The sequence below is a fragment of the Halichondria panicea genome, chromosome 16 (genome assembly GCF_963675165.1).
Source record: "Halichondria panicea chromosome 16, odHalPani1.1, whole genome shotgun sequence".
Lineage (NCBI taxonomy): Eukaryota > Metazoa > Porifera > Demospongiae > Suberitida > Halichondriidae > Halichondria > Halichondria panicea.
The window spans coordinates 3,664,740-3,681,631 of NC_087392.1; the positions used below are offsets into that span (position 1 = coordinate 3,664,740).

The 16,892-nt window shown below is 41.5% G+C and overlaps 2 protein-coding genes across 3 annotated transcripts; one reads left to right on the plus strand and one right to left on the minus strand.

Annotated features, from left to right (window-relative positions):
• The first annotated feature begins 7 nt into the window (after positions 1-7).
• On the plus strand, positions 8-6,900 carry LOC135350381 (uncharacterized). Of its 2 annotated transcripts, none has more exons than XM_064549154.1 (12): positions 8-231; positions 1,126-1,206; positions 3,564-3,812; positions 3,868-4,134; positions 4,528-4,778; positions 5,072-5,126; positions 5,173-5,242; positions 5,874-6,013; positions 6,115-6,177; positions 6,226-6,278; positions 6,331-6,477; positions 6,569-6,900. In XM_064549154.1, exons 1-12 carry the CDS (start codon positions 55-57, stop codon positions 6,804-6,806), a joined length of 1,791 nt encoding a protein of 596 aa, XP_064405224.1. In that variant the 5' UTR covers positions 8-54; the 3' UTR covers positions 6,807-6,900. The 2 variants fall into 2 exon arrangements, with proteins under 2 accessions (XP_064405224.1, XP_064405225.1); XM_064549155.1 differs by having other exon boundaries at positions 9-231; positions 3,892-4,134.
• Positions 6,901-7,468: 568 nt separating this feature from the next.
• Positions 7,469-16,528, minus strand: LOC135350379 (L-fucose kinase-like). Its single transcript, XM_064549153.1, has 26 exons — positions 16,311-16,528; positions 15,054-15,205; positions 14,840-14,890; positions 14,555-14,783; positions 14,254-14,357; positions 14,097-14,177; positions 13,911-14,030; positions 13,496-13,667; positions 13,269-13,345; positions 13,122-13,211; positions 12,941-13,006; positions 12,589-12,843; positions 11,715-11,830; positions 11,583-11,660; positions 11,309-11,445; positions 10,955-11,103; positions 10,838-10,899; positions 10,181-10,436; positions 10,096-10,130; positions 9,527-9,771; positions 9,361-9,455; positions 8,560-8,778; positions 8,314-8,413; positions 8,086-8,151; positions 7,971-8,027; positions 7,469-7,772 (listed from the first exon to the last, which is right to left on the minus strand). Exons 1-26 carry the CDS (start codon positions 16,375-16,377, stop codon positions 7,606-7,608), a joined length of 3,246 nt encoding a protein of 1,081 aa, XP_064405223.1. The 5' UTR covers positions 16,378-16,528; the 3' UTR covers positions 7,469-7,605.
• Between the last annotated feature and the right edge of the window lie 364 nt (positions 16,529-16,892).

Sequence of the window (16,892 nt, forward strand, 5' to 3'; positions counted from 1 at the left end):
TTAGTTTAGGGGGTTGTTTATGAATATTGTAACTATAGTTTCGATTTGCTAGTCATGAACACAGTGAAAAGATTATCTGGTTTCCTGTACAAACCAGAGGACATGATAGTCTCTCTGTTGGGACTCAGCACTTTCAAGACTATGGGTACTGGCAACGACACAACAAGTGATCCTTGTTTTGTTAACTGTAGCCTAGGTCCTGATTGTTTTAATGGAACCTGTATATGCCCAGTGAGTTTTAGTGATATTCTGTATCCAATTCATATGATTATTAGGAGTGAAAGGTAGAGTTTTACTGGCTGCCCTGTCTAGATTTACCGATAATTATTGCCTATTCTCCAACATTTTCCTTGTGTCTATTAAACCATAGGAATGTTTATTCTATGCTCTATTATCTATGGTCTAACCGTGTGTCTGTCCATTGATCGGGACGCAGCTACACATATCATGTGTACGCCTGTATGGTGGTAAAGCTGTTTGTTGATATAGTGGTGAATTCTCTGAGCATTATCTATGTACAATGTCAGATTACTACACGTACACGTACACGTCCTAATTATAACACCAGCCTCGGTTAGGACACCCTCTTTTATAACGCCTATAATTATACTGCCATCAATTTTTTCGTATATTGTTTTGGACTTATTCCTAACCTGGTATTTACCTTATTTTTGTAGTCCTATTCGGTTGGGCATTGCACTCTGCACGTCAGATCACTAGTATTTTCTACATGTGAAGGTTGTATAACCTTGGTACTTTTATTGTGGTTATATAGTCTTTGTTAATGCCCACAAAGATGTTGTTGGGAGTCACCATTAATTCATTATTAATACCCTGCTAATTCCCAGTGTGACTTGAAGTAACAATTCCTACCCACCCAACTGGATTCATAACAGAAGTTAAGCCGTATTAAGCCATAATCATTCTTTGCAATTCGGTCCACTCTAAATTGCATAATCCAGTTCATTGTTAATGTGCACACTAGTACATTGTGTGCTTGTACCTTTTGTGAAGGCCCTCTTAAGTTGATTATAATTACAGTGACTACCTGAAAAAGGTTTTTTTGATTCACAACCTACATGTATTGTCCTGTATATACTCATTGTCCTTATCCCTTTTCCACAGTGCTCCAACTCCAACATCTCGTATGCAGCTGCATTTGCCTCTTTTTCTTACCTCCTGCTGCTCATATCATCCATTCAACTAGTGAGCGAGTAGTAGTAACAGAATAGTGTCATACATGTACAGTGCTCATGGTACATTTATTGTGTACTGTGAACATTTTCGTTCATAGAAATACCATTCACATTATGTTGTTGGCATGTGACTGTACTGTACAGTACACTCTGGAATTCCCCCCCTCTTGGAAATCTGAAAATTAATGATGTCTTAACAATTTTCTCCTTAAACATGTTTACAATACTAGTAACGTTTAATAGTTTGAAGCACAAAAACCAAAATTTATAGCGCTAAATTTTCAAAGGGGGATTAATTTTCGCTGATTTGTGGGTTAGCAATCCTACACAGAAATGTTCTAGAATTATTTGCTATAACGTGCAAAGATTAAAGGCGTGGCTTCCGGTAAGCAGTCATTCCACGAACATTAATTGTGCAACGAAATGCTTTTTAGGCCATTCCACGAAATATAAGTGCCTCAAAAATGTCTCGCTATACGGTAATCATTTCTCAACATTTTTCCGCAGATCCCTGAATTACCTCCCAGCCTAAAAATCATGTGTGAAACCCTGCTCACATCAATACTAGCCTCTTTCCCAGGGAACCAGCGTGGCCAGCTCTGGGGCAGGGTAGCTTAGTAGATACATGTACCTGTGATAATGATGACTAATCGAGTATAATTATGCCTCGAGGCGTAGCCGCACGAGGGATACAGTAAAGCTGACTGTGTGTGTGTGTGTGTGTGTGGGGGGGGGTGGGGGTGAGGGTGTGTGGGTGTGGGTGCGTTCGTTCGTTCGTTCTAGTTTGACTCACATTGAAGGCTGTTGCAGTCTCTTCAGAATCTTTCATAGCATCATCTGCTCGCACAAACTTTCTATTCAACTTATGAGTTGACCTTGCACTAAAGCGCTAGCTTTTTGTTAGCTACAAGAATCAGAAAGAGTTGCTAAAGAAGGTAGCTATTTTAGTAGCCATTATTAATTTTTGTGAACTTGCAGACACACCCCTTATTCCTGGATGTAATACGCATGCGCACTCAATACCACGTGTAAGAGAATCCATTTTGAACCCCAGATCCTGGCAGAATCAGTTTTCTTCTTTATTGACGTCCTGGTAAGCCACAAACCAGATAACTCTTTTTAGACTGCTTGTTATAGAAACTACTTTCTGTGATTGAATCAAACTCTTTTTAGACTGCTTACATTGCAAATTATTTACCTCTTCTGTAATACTCTAATACTTTTGAGCGAAAGCAAAAACATGGCAAAAGGCATTAGCAAGCGCACGCTTGCAACACTCGTTATAATAGAGAGAGAGAGTATCGAACGTAGGCATACTATGTATCAGATGTATCTGGAGAGTAACGTGACTTCCTGTATCTGTCATGGGTTTGGAATTTGCACACTGAGCAATGTGTGATCTAATCTGGATTGGTCAGTTTGCAAATGCCTAGCTTTTAGTTCAACAGATTTAGCATTTAGAAAGCACAGTAAGTATTATGTAGAATCTAGATACACACTGTCACAGACTAGTATATCTAGCTAGCTTGTATAAACTGTGCAAATGTCCCGTTATAGGTACGGCACAGCCATGTTCACAGGCACACAAAATTTATGTTAGTCATGTATCTAAGTGGGCTGTCCAATATCTCTATTCCAATATCGCTCATTTCACCATTCTACCCTGACGCCACTATGCAATACAGGCTTTACGTTATACTTATTGTCCACTACATCAGAATTTATGGCAGTAAATCTCCGAGGACGAGGGCAAAGCCCCGAGGCCAAGGATTGATTTACGTTGCCATAAATTCGAATACAGTGGACATACCCACTAGAATGAAAAGTGCTTGCTACCTAAGCTACCTCACATAATTATTGGTATACAACCAGCTTACAGTATCAAAAACTATTGAAAACGAACAAAAAGCTTGTGCGTATAGCTTGTAGCCAGTGCTAAGCTTAGCTATACACTAACTTGTCCATGTCCAAGTGAGCCCCACCCTTTCTCTAGCCTTCCTGGTGTTTAGCGACCCCACCCATCTGTCCTGCCCTTGCCAATAAGTGTTTAGCTTCTCTTTGGCTGTGTAGATCTAGTATAAAATCAGTGTGCCCTCAAGGCAAGGGAGTTTGCAGAGTTGATGGTAGTTAAACCCCACCCAGTTGCTATGATACAGACCCCAATGGGGTATATCTTTTCTTAACTCTATTTCTTATTTCTTCCTACCATATTTTATCTTATTGAACGATTGGGACAAAGGACAGAAAAATTAAGAGTCTGTGTAGAGGCTGTATCAATACACCCGTGTACCTTGTGCATGTAGTACTGTTTTCTTTATCCAATCACTTAGTAGTCACGTGCCGGTATCCCATTTGTACACTTTACAGGTGCTAGTTATAGTCTACGATGCAGTTGAAGACACCAATAAAGTGGAGGGCACTAGCTGGTGGGCTAGAGCCTTTAGAGTCACTGTACAGAAGTGTCTACTAGGAGCAGTGATAATGGCCACTGGCACTCGAGCCATCTACTACACTGTGATTTCATACATACCCAGTAAGTGGGCTGATATACTGCTCAACATCTACTACCCTGCACTGCTCTCAGCTTTCTCTTTGCTTGTCTGCTTTTGGGCAGAAGTGAGTTGAAAATCAGAACTTTTTTGCTTGATTGTTGACTTATATATTTTTTCAGTTTGGTCCTTTTTTCTTTATACAGTACTTCTACCACTCCTCACCAGTTGATGATCGACATTTTCTTAGAAAGTACAAGTACTCTGTTTCCTTCTTACTCTTCAATGTCATCGTTTATCTGCTCCTGATTGCAGGCATTATAGCCACACCTCTCGTTAACGATCAGGAGCAGCTTCAAATGACAGGCATCATCAGCACCATATTTGCATTTTTGCTGTTCACGACTCTAGTGGGATTCCTGCACTTTGCTATTAGGCTCTTCTTTAGGGTGAGTACCATACACTTTTGTTGTGCTTAGTCACATGTTTCCATTGTACAGTTTGTTTTGTGGATCTGTCTAAACTCAATGAACTTAGGGTGCACTTTCAAACTACTTTTGCAAATCTTAACATCATTATGACATACACATTTTGACCCTCCCTTCCCATTTAATGTCACACTTTCATTCATAACAGTCGCTAGACACAGTGACCCGCTCTTGCTTGCTTTTATTGCTACCCTTCCTTGCTCTCTAGTTCATACTTGTCTTTAGAATTGTCATATACCCTATCTGCTTTCTGTGAGAGTTCCAGTGTATAGTATTCACACACTGGGGATTGTGTCTGTACGGCCGAGAAGTAGTGATACTTATTTTATATTTCCACTACGACACACACCACAGCCAGACTGGCAGCCTCCCTCGTTCCAGTTAGCTGTACTGAAGGTCAATCTACGACAACAGGCAGCATCTATCTGTGGCATTATTACGAATGCTCTTATGCAGGCAATGATTATTGGCCTCCTTGTATTCAACATGGTGGGGCGATTTAAACGTGTGGACAGCTACAGTCTATATGTATGCGCCATTGTAATTCGTGTCACTGAGTTGGTCCTCCCTGTCTGGTTTTGCTGCTCACTTTGGAACTACAAACAGTAAATTTCTCCATGTTCTAATTTAATTTGCATGCGTTAGTGTTATACCGTATAGCGGGAATTTTCGTGGGTGCAAAAAATATTCGCTATTTGGCTCGAGGGCCCTCAAAAGAAATGTTGGTTTCAATGCCAGGAAACTACACCCATCAATAGCTTGCATGTAAAACACCGATGCTTTTTATTCCAAATGTTCGCATTAACTGCTCTGCCCTCAAAAACACGAAATTTTGCACTTCACGAACATTTCCTGCTATGCAGCATGTATAATTATCATGTCCATTTACCTTCTGCAGACCTACAACCCTATGGATCCTCAATCCAAGACTTGTGTTGAAACTCAATAGAAATGTGAGAACATTAATTATTAAACAGTTTCATGACCCTCTCCTCACAGGAGGAAGACACTGAATCATCTCCGATTCTCAGAGAGGAGACCAACAACAGCTATGGAGCTATTCAGAGAGGTAAAGGATTTCGTACAAAATTAATGTATACCGTATAGCGCGAAATTTGAGGTAATATTATTTTCCAGTGCTATTGTTAATTGTGCTCAATGAAAGCACCACGGTGGAGGTGCCAAAGCTACATAAAACTACTAATAGTGTTTATAATTTATCATGATGAACACTTTTGCATTGATTAATTTTGCTGCATGCAGGCAGAATCCAGAACTCAAAGAGTGGGTAATGATTGACCATGATTGTTGTTAAAAACGATCAATGCCAACAGTTCAACCCAAAGAGATTAATGGCTGCATCAGTAGAGCTTTGCAGCTCTCTTCTCACTGTTGCAGCTACCAATAACTAGCATTCTAGTGCAGAACTAACTACTAAGTAGAGTAGCAACACTCCATGGACAAGTTTTGCTACGCACTCTTCTGAAAAGGCTGCAATGGCTTTCCAAGTAGGCATAACTCGAGAACAAAGCATTATTTTGCAAATCCACGAATTAAAATCCATGACTAGAAGCCTATAGAAACTCTTACTTGCACTTTCTTGAGCAGCTGTAGCAGTCTACACAGACACACTACCGTATACCTCACTTGCACATGCGCACCGAGGCATAATAATGTAACCATACACACACTGTACATAGATACACTTGGTGCCAGTGTGGAGTCTCAGGAAGAGGGATGCTGCTGGGTTTGCCAGGGTGTTATTGACAATCCTGATGAGTTATTCTATCCTTGTCATTGCAAACTGCACAGGAGCTGTATCAAAAAATGGGTCGCAAAGGTATAGTAGTGAGGTTTACGTTGGTACTGTACACATATTTGGAGTGTTACGCAGTTTCTACTAAATTTTTTGACTAGTGCATGTACTAAATTTTTTCTCAGCGATCCTCAGCCTCAAGTATACCTGAAAAAGAGTACCTGAGGTGTCAGGTTTGCAGACAGAAGGTGGGTCGATTTATTGTTGCTGACTTAAAGTCACTTTTGATCATACAGTATCGTATAAAGAGGTTCTCTTACTTGTGTGTTCCCAGAGGTCTACAGCGAAAGTAAGCTGTTATTGGTTAGTTCACTGCCACTCATAAACACAATTATTTTCAGACACTGGGTGCAGTTGTTTGTGGTTTTGTTTATCCTGGGAGCTTCTGTGGCTGGTTGTGTATATGCTGGTAAACACCCATCGCTCAATGATACAGTCAAGATTGCAATCATCTCGTGTGTAGTTGTGTTCAATGCTATCCTGCTCAAGTGAGTAGAGTATATTATATTGCCATGATTAAATGTTCTGCAGGACATGTATGACTTAGAGTCCTATCTAGCACTTTTGTATTTTATTCAGACTGCTTGGTTGTGGAATGGTGCTCGCTTGGAGAAGGTCGAAGTACACTACAATTGACATCAGGGGAATCTCTGTGGATAAATGGCGAAGGAGAATTGAGCAGCGAACAGGCGAAGACACCCCCCAGGAAAATGTTTTTGATGAAACATCAAACACTCTGGTTAGCAGTGTACGCTATGCCAGCACTACACAAAGTGTTACGATTGAGTGTGAAGATAGTGTGGCTAATTCTGAATGAACTGTATAATTAGCTTCTGCCAACTTTTGTGTAATAAACTGTCGTAATGATCAGTGTATGCCTGTGGTTTCTTAACTATGCTATAGTCTACAGGTTCACAATTATAATTATAACCGTCTTCAAGCGGCCTAGCCTGGAATCGAGGGCTTTTCATGTTGTCAGCACTGAGTGATTATACAATAGACTCTCGCTATTCCAGCTCTCTGAAGTACGGCTACCTCAATATACCGGGCACGTATTGCTCATGCATGTATTGCTAGCTACATGTAGCACAAACAACTTGTCTGAAATGCGGCTTTGTATACTGGCCAGTAGTGACTACCGATTTTAAACTTACATTTTATATATGTATGACGTTTTGCATTCTGCTCTCCATTTCAGTGTAATCTAGGGTTAGCTAAGGTTATCTGATTAATTATCCTAGAGACAGAACTGCAAAATTAGCCATTAGATTCGACCTTTTAGCCACGGCCGAGGTTCCAATACACAAAGGCGCTATAATAATTCTACTAAGCCAAAGTCAAAGTAAAGAGAAACCAGGCATAAATCGTAAAAACACACAACACAGGAAATAACTACATTTTACAAGTGTGTGATTCATATAGAATTATAGAAAACTACATGCTGTCATTCAAGCGAGTCATTATTATTACAATCAAGAGTTCATGTTGCAATCAATAATCACTATAAACTCGTATTACAATCAAGAGTTCATGTTGCAATCAATAATCACTATAAACTCGTATTACAATCAACAGTTCATGTTGCAATCAATAATCACTATAAACTCGTATTACAATTACATGTGTAATTGGAGACCTTGTTCATCGATCCCTGCCTCATATATAACAAAGTTGCACAATTCAGGAGTTTCTGCAACAATCCTGCTGACTTCTTGTTTGTGGGCGGGGTCTTTGACGATAGCAAACATAAACCCTCCTCCACCTGCTCCAGCAAGACTGGATCCTGTACAAAATGTAGTGATTCAATTAAGATATCACAACACTACATGATTGTATGACGTTGCACTTTTGAATCCACCAATTGAAAATGAATGGAGGGAGGCATTGAATTTTATTGGGGCAGCACTAGCTCATGCAGGTTTGATTTGAAAGCCGTAGTGTAGCTGTTTAATGCATGAACATAATACATGTATATACGCACCATAGAGGAAGTCATTAGCCTTCTTGACGAAGAGCGCAACTACCTCTGGTACTGAACCTAAAGAACAGTGTCATATTTTATTTGACAAAAATTTGACATCATTTCTATAACTCACCAGGTGCCATGGCCAGTTTGTGGCCCTGATACGTAGAAAGGCATGCACCCAACTCGGCAATATCACCTGCATGTTATATTACAGTGTTGAATAAAAATTATGAAAACGCTCACAGCACTCATGCACGTTCCACAAGACATAATTATCAGAGTGAATATATACACATAATACATAATAATTATTATTGAAGCCATAGGTTAAAAATATGCAGTTATACGCTGGCATCACCTGTCTCTACGGCTCTCGCTGCTGCCTCGGCATTGCTCACCAAGTCACCAACAGTCTGCACAACAGCTGCCTCACGAGAATGCCAGTTACGTAACACATCCTAGAGTGAGGTCACATTTACACAAACAGTCGTACTGCGTACTACCACTGGTAATAGATGTGTGTGTATGCTTGGGAGTCAGCTATGAGTCCCCCTACATCCTGAACAACAGAAAGAGAGTTCTAATAGAAGCCAATCTTACCAACCTGCAGAAGGTTCCTAGCCAGCCTTGTTTTCCCAGTGTAAATGAGAAGCAACCGGTCATTAAGTTCTCGGAGAAAGTTTGGAGCTGGTGTAAGCTGTTTAGTTGAGATTTTCACAGGGAGTCCTTTCTGAGAACGGGACATTTTGATTCCCCCATACAACCCCCCGCACTGATCCTGCCACCCACCCCCAGTAGTGAGTAGCTGCTCCAGGTGGAGGATCTGGACACAGAGGAAAGCGGTCTCAACTCAAGGTGTACATATCCACATATAACAATCAGGTGTGTGTGTCATCAAAATTAAACAGTGAATTTAGAATGGCTTGTAACTAACACTTATACCACACCTACGTCACTACAAATTGATCTCATTGGTCAACAGCTGTATGATACATAGAAAAATAACATACAGCCCCAGGCATGCACAGTTTCATTTGTTCAAGAAAGTAAGCAAACAGAAAGGTGCCATGCATGCTTGACGGTACTAAGACTCCAAAGCGACAGCAGAAACACGAAAGCTGCTCGATCTCCAACAAGATAATTATTTTTGTTGAAGAGCTCTCAACTGCACGTCGAATGCACAACGCTTTGACTTAGGAAGCTCCTGAGTATCTATGGAAGACAACTTGTTGCTTAACTAGGTCTTTGACGGCTGCACAATCCGGCATAATAGCTTCGCTCTTTTTGCAATATGCATCGTGCACTGAATCGTTGTCAGGGGAAAGCAGCAAGTTTCGTTGAAATCTGGAGGTGTTCTTTTTGTGTTTTGTATGATTTGTCATGGCAAAGTTACAGTTCAACTCACGGCATGTATGAGTGAGTCACGATTGTGTTCTTCTCCCATAGCTCGGTAGAGGGCAGCCAGATTACAACCACCAAGGATACTACTTGTACCCAGACCTGCATGTACGAGTGTGGACAGCTAGGGCTTGAAAGCAGTGGGAGATAATTGTAAGACAACAGGTACATACCCGATCCCCGAGGGACATTTGAGAAAGACTGCAATTTAAAACCACACCCAAAACGTTCCATCAGTTGTTGTTCTAAAGAAACCGACGAGGGATATTGAACCACCCCGGCACAAATGAATGCAGCCTTGAGAAGTGCTCCTGGAGCATGTGGCTGGGAGTAGTCAGATAGGTGAGAGAGCTTTGTGAGTGTGATATTCTCAAGCTCTGTACCATCGCTAGACCAGAGGACAATCTGCAGCTTGGGCCTGGAAGGGAAAGGTGAGTGAGTTGTGAGTGTGTGCATTATGGTATGAATGTGAATGTACATGTAGTGGGATACTGGTCATGTTATGGTGTGATCTGAGTGTGCCAAGGATTGTGAAGCTGCAGGAGGAATGAAAGCACAACGAGTGTTGATGCTGCAGTGAAAACTTTACGACTTAAAAGCTATATACATGTCGTTGTACACAATAATTATGTTTAGACATGTAACTCGCTACAAGATTAGTTACGGTGAAGAACCATGATACATCTGATCATGTATGTATGACTGTAATATACATTGTGTATGCAGCACACTTTAGACTTACTCAGCCAGCCTTTCTGCTGTTGCTTTTATTGGGTACTGCAAGATCACATCTTTAACATACTTTTCCACGTACATACGCACATTACCTCATTGTTGAGTTTCAATGAAAGAGTGACTACAGCCCCGCCAAACTCGTACGCAATTGGAGGTGTATCAGACCAACCCCCAGCAAGGTCCACACGAACAGGCGCCATAGCTGTAACTGTCTGACCAATTGCAGGAGGATCACATGGTGTTCCATTGATGAACTGTTTAGCCGTGGCAACTGCTCGACGAGTCAGTATCTGCCCAGCCTTCTCGTAGTGACGAGATGCTCGGATGATGCGATCCGGTCCACTGCTCCTATGATTAAAATAATTATAGAGTAACCTAAACAGCTACATGTACAAGCAGTCAAAAATCTACAAAATGCGGACACGGAATACATTTGAAAGCTTTGATAAGATATCAATTGTCTAGAACCTCGATTATCCAGCTTGGTAAAATGAGCGTGTTCCTTAATGCACATGTGCAATTAACAGCTGTTACCATGGACACAGGCTCTGCACGTGCCACGTGCTCTAAATTTGAACTGCTGTTGATCAATTAAGTGGGTGGATCAAGGCATGGTTTATCCATTCGATTATCCGGTCATTTACTTATCCGGCCTACCTTTGGAACCAGGTGTCTGGATAATCGAGGTTCTACTGTACCAAAATACAGATTGGGGTACTGGCCAAATTTTCTGATGAAAATTTACTCACTCCTCTATCCAATTGGCTCTCTCTGCAGAAAGAGCTTCTGTTCCCTCCAGTAACTTGCCCTCCTACGTACAGTGCATACATGTACAAGATTACAGCTACATGTACGAGCATCACTACCTCAAGGAGAGAGAATGCCAACTGCCATGACAAGTTGGCTGCTGGTCCCGCCCTAATGCCTGCCTCCCCCGCCATAAAGCCAAGCATGTCTGCTATGCATGCATACACTCGACACACAATGCTGGAGTTGGTATGCACCTGCTTCACAACTGAGAAAGTGAAATTAAATATAATTGTGCTTGCTGTGACTATAGATACTTGAATGCTGCTAGTGCATAGGACTCTTTCTTAGTCTAGTCGTACTACATAGACGTATTACATAGATAAATTTCTCTGTAATTGTTATTATATACCAGACAGTGGCTACGGCTAGGAAAATATAAATTAAAAAAAGTGCTCATGTTACACATGTACCTTGATCAAGCATGCTGAGGATCTCGTACTGCCTTTTTTCAATAAGAGAGGCTTTGAAGAATGAGAGGAAGCACACCGTAGCGTTTTCTTTGAGTGCATTGACCACCCTCTCCTTTTGAAGTTGGAAGTTGATGTTCCTGTGAAACAAACATAGGACCAATAATCTCTGTATCAAGGACATCAACTTTCGACACGCATGCATCAGTCAATGTGTTAGGTGTACACTTTATGGCAGTTCAAATACATGGGTTTTTGCGTGTGGATGTCTACTGACCTCATTGTGGTAAATTCTGCATTACAGTCGACACAGCTAAGTATATCATGTAGTGAGACCCTCCACGAAGATCGCCACCTGTTTATAAGTGGAGATCAACAAACAGGTCATTACTAACATTGCTATTCTCACCTCTCCAGTGTATCTGAGTCTTGGCCATTCAAGATGAGCCACATAGTCTCTTTGATGCCAACATCAGCACTTGTGTGGGCTGCCACATATAGCTTGGCATGCAACAATGATCGAGGCTACAAGATTAATAATTATTATTATGCAAACGAGTAGAGTATCTCAAACACAAAAATATTCGCAGATAGCAATCAGTATGAGTAATAGTGCCAGAGGTGTATACACAACGTAAAGTTGTTCCATGTTTGTCTTCGTATTCCAGCTGTAACTGTTCAACGATTGCAACAAGAATAACAACTAACAGTTTCTAGCCACGTTTTCTTAGTTAAGATCCGTGGGTTGGAATCAAGGCTGTAATAAACCTCCTGAGGAGCAATTTCAGTTTGTATTTATGCTAACAAGCCCTCAATTTGCATTAGCTTAGTGTAGGCCTACACCAGGAGCAGATTTTTTTTTATTAATTACAACCTTCCGTTTGTCGTAGTTCCAGGATGTACAATGTAAGTGTATTACGGGCTCACACCAGTACATATAATTATCTGATTCAGAAAGCTGTTGACTTTAATTGTGGCCAAAGGTGTTTTAAATTCACATACAATTTACTGCAATCTACGATGGAAGTTTCACTTACAAAAATTATGCACCTTGAAATTACATGTAGGTGCTCTACGGTACACATAGGTTGGCATCAAATGTTAAAATTAACATTTTGGGCACCTAGCTTGTGCTAAATCTAGTATTCGCGTCAGATACACATCAATACCACTTCAAATCGTACGTTGATCCCACATGTACACGTAAGTAAGTTAGTCGATTACAATAGTAATTAATAAGCAGTAATGCATATAAATTTTGCAGGAAGCGCATGCATACTTACTGCTCCAGGTAGCCATAAATCAGAGCTCTGAATCCCAGTCCGCTGAAACAGATGCTCCCACGGATGGTTACAAAATGAGGCAGTAGATTGGACTCCACTCTCTCCTTCATACTCGTTGATAATACGATCATTGATACCATATGTTACCATGACAGGGTGGCTGGTTTTGGTGTGCCCATGGCCAAGTGTAACGTGGAGTTCCTGCATTGCAATATTGTCCGGTATTGTCTTGGGCAGGAACATGTAGCTAGTAGCCTGAAAGAGTTAGAAGCAAAAAATGATGTGCATGTACGCGAACAAACAATGGCATAAAATCACTTGTAAATTATAACAACATTCATGCTACAGTCACCTGAAGTTCCGCAAATCTGTCTCCTAGACCAGATAAAAAACAATTGGCTCCGACAGTGATTGGTGCCTATAGGAATAATAAGCACACATGTAAACATCTTTCAGGAAACTGAGGTATTACGCTCAAAAGTCTGATAACGAGAATACAACACTAGCATTGGTGGACGCAAGTTACTAGTTACTTGAAGCTGGCAGTTTATCAGCACACTCCCTGTCCCCAGCTTAGCATCAGGGTGAACGATAGAGTTGATCACAAGTGAGTCTGCCCCTGACTGTGGACAGATAAGATGTGTTAGGAAGTTACGTTGTACATGTTGTATGTAGATTACCTTTTCGTGATGGTATCTATGCAACATGTGACTGGCCACATACTGGAGGTAGTCATGCTGGGCACCCCTGAGCTGAACTAAAATGAATTACATGTAGTTGTAAAAAGTGAGCTTAATAAAAACCAAAATGTACGCCTCAAATAAATTAAAGAAATTAGGCCTTTGCAAAGAAACAGATAACTTCAAACTGCAAACTACGTACAAAGGCAGTATGCCTATACATGTACCTGCTCTCATGCTGGTTCCACGCAGTGCCTCCCACAGCTTCTCTCTAGCTCTCTTCAAAAGTGGGTTCAGGTTGGTGGGGGTCAAGATGACATGTTTGAATGCTCCACCCACATACTCTTCCTTGTCTAAGTCCGTTGTCATGCAAAGAAGAATGTCAAAGAACAACGACAGCTGCATGTGTAAGAGGAGACAATATTGGCAGGATTTCATCTAGTGGGGGAGAGGGGGGCAGGGGTGAACCTTCTCCCCCAAATGTTTGTAGAATAATGACATCATCACATTAGTACTGTCTATGATGTGCAGTATGTAATTCATTACAAACCTCCTCCCCCCCCAAATTTAGATGAAACCCTGATAGGGGAAAGGTGTCGAAACAAGAGTTACATGTATAAGAAAATGTCCATATCAACTTACAGACAGTGGCTTCGCCCCGTTGTCTAGTCCAATATAAGTGCAGGCATCAAGGGGAGGGGTGTTGTGCAACTCTAGCAGCAATTCCGACACACCAGGGCCAAAATACACTATCCCTGACAGCTGCAAACACAAACAGAGGATACAATGATATGAATAGGCAAATTGCACGATCTGGTTGACGCATACCATGTCACATGACCCATCTTTTTGAACAAACTGTTGGATCACATTTTTTCCTCCTTGGTGGACAATCTGAGCAAACTCACCCTGTGAGAGATAAATAGACATAATTATGAATGGTGAGTTATGTGATTAACATTCAGAGTTGACTAAACATACTTACATTCTCATTGATCTGACAAGCTCCATGCAACATTGTGTGGTTAGGAGTGGAGCGAAGAGTAAATACTGCTACTGCACTCTCAAACGTACTGAGGTCTACTATGTCTGAGGAGTTACATGTATGTTGCAGTTATATGTACCTAGACTCCAATAAGCCAAAATCAACAATTATAGTACAACGGGCATGGCTGGTTTTTATACAGAGGCGGCCATTAAATTATGCCCCTCTACAAAAATCACAAATTAAGTGGTTGCTCCCTCACCAACTGGCAAATTGCAAACATACCGCGCTGTAGACTCACCGATTTTAGAGGGTAATGTAATCAGCATATCAGTGGAGCATACCCATACCCCTGGAGGGGGGCAGGGGGAGAGCTTGCTCAAGATCTCCAGAAGGTGATCAATGTTGGTCTTCAACTCAGTTTGGCCTATGCTAGACTCCTCCTTCCTCATTAAAGGGGTCTGGGGCGGGATTGATCCTGGATAAGGAATGAAGGCATGGCCGCAAGGGCTGAATGGAAACGTAGCACCCTGTGGAAGAGTAGTGTACATGAAGTAATTACAGCAATTGCAGAGTTTAAACTCGCCAGTAGTAGGATAAGGATCTTGGAATTGCGAAACACGTCACCAGTAACAACCTAAGACGTGAAAACAATGATATGAATTACTAGATGGTGACCAATACCAACAGCTAATGGGAAACTATACATTGTAGTAAGTTAGTGAAAGTTTGCTAAACAAATTTTGAGTAGGCCTACATGTACGAGTGAATATTCATGTGTAGCCGGCGATTGTTCCAACCTTAAGACCCTGGAGTGCTGTTAGTCTCTCAGCCACACAGAGGAGGGCATTTAGAGCAGCACTACCACTCCCTATGTTCGGCTTGGGGTCATCCACAGCAAGAAGGAGGGCAGAGGGGGAAATCAGCCCCTTCTTTTGGCGGATCTTCAACTCTATGATTGAAGGAGCAGTCAATTCGGTTTATAATTACTGGGGAAGGGATGAGAGCATGCTAATTGGGCGAGCAAATCGAGCCCTACACTAGCGACTTAAACAAAATGTGTATGTTTATATCGTATGTCGCTTGATTGAATCAAACAAAACTTGCGCTCTTCGCCTTACTCAATGAGTCTCGCTCAATTCAAAAATTACATTCTTCATCTTAAGTCGTTTGATTGATGTTTCGCTCGTCCTACATTCTCCTAGTCGTAAAATCTCAGCCACATGTGCCTTTGTTGATGTAATTACAACACTCCAAAAATGTATTACACTTTTTAAGTGGTTGCATATTTTAGAACCCAGCTGGCGCTTTAATATGTGCTTTTGTGCTACAGCTAGTCGAGTCAGGTGTAGTGTAGAGAGCAATCTCACCTAGATACGAAGGTCAATTGACATTCAATTTTAGTCACTGTATTAATTTTACAGTTGCATCTGGACAGTAACAGCTGTTCATTAGAAATAATAATCTAAAGGCGTGTTTGAGATACAAAACACACCTCTTTATATAAGCACCCTAGTAGGGCGGAGCCAAATTTGGATGCTTGTATAGGGTTGGGCACCACTGCATGCTATGTCAGGTTTTGTTCCTGCTGCAGAAATTTGCAGCTCAATCAGATTGCAGGTTCAAATGCTGAAGGTGTGGCTCATTAATGAACGAGTCAGTAACTAGCCATTCTCCAAAATGCAGCAATAGTAGACAAGCCAGCTTGAGCCAGGAACACACCAAGTCAAATTTAGAACTAGTGGCATGCAAAATTGACTCTTGCAGTAGCATTCTAACACTTAGCTTTGCAGTTTCGCCCACTTAGAATTAATCATTTTATGCTTCGCCACACCCTAAAACTAAGTACCAGTAGAAAAAATCTGGCATTGCAGTGGGTACCCAACCCGGTACCCTACGCAAGTGTCCAGGGTTTGGCTCCGCCCAACTTAAATAAGACCCTAAAAAAGTTAGGTTGGCGCTTCTTAAAATTGGCAGAGCTGGCACTTAAATTACAGTAGCTCTGTAAGTGCATCAGCTACAGTAGTGCAATAGAGCGATGGACACCAAAGTTTTACCTTTTCTGAAAGAGTATGCACTCTCCCTGTTCTGACAGGTGCACACAATAGCATCCCAGCAAGACATCCTGGACTAGACATGTACACATGCATGTGTGTACGTAGGTATCTAGCTCTAAGGCCGGGGCTGGGGGCAATGAAGATAGTATAGTAGAGGGAGAAGGATACTTTCGGCAGGGCAAGGGCTGTGGACACAATCACGTGCACAACTTTTGCTGAGCTGGCACAGCTTATCCTGAGCGCGCTTACCTGACCATGGCATGCCATAAGCGCGCCCCTAACATCTTCTCCCAGAGAAAAATAGGCCTGGGGACAAGGCTAGCGCGCCCCCAGATCCCTGCATAGAGTGCTTACCTCATACCTTGCGTACTGTAGACCAAGATTAGGCCTAGGCTATATATAGTGACTAGCTAATCCTGGTCTAACCAGACAAGCTAGTTAGGTGTTACAAGTAAAGCTGGTACCGTATTGTACTATTAGCCATATCTATATGACTATGCCAGTCTTTTGTTCACCTCAATTGAAATTAGAACCTTATTAGCACTTTACCTGTATTGTCAGTTGATGTTTTGCTTCTCGATC

Bases quoted from the DNA above. Each gene is read 5' to 3' on its own strand.
- LOC135350381 (XM_064549154.1), top strand. From the start codon at position 55: ATGAACACAGTGAAAAGATTATCTGGTTTCCTGTACAAACCAGAGGAC. The intron at 1,207-3,563 runs GTGAGCGAGTAG...TACACTTTACAG, and splicing joins TCATATCATCCATTCAACTA to GTGCTAGTTATAGTCTACGA. The intron at 6,014-6,114 runs GTATAGTAGTGA...ATTTTTTCTCAG, and splicing joins TCAAAAAATGGGTCGCAAAG to CGATCCTCAGCCTCAAGTAT.
- LOC135350379 (XM_064549153.1), bottom strand. From the start codon at position 16,377: ATGTCTTGCTGGGATGCTATTGTGTGCACCTGTCAGAACAGGGAGAGT. The intron at 13,007-13,121 runs GTAACTAGTAAC...TTATTCCTATAG, and splicing joins TGATAAACTGCCAGCTTCAA to GCACCAATCACTGTCGGAGC. The intron at 9,772-10,095 runs GTAAGTCTAAAG...TTTCCCTTCCAG, and splicing joins ACAGCAGAAAGGCTGGCTGA to GCCCAAGCTGCAGATTGTCC.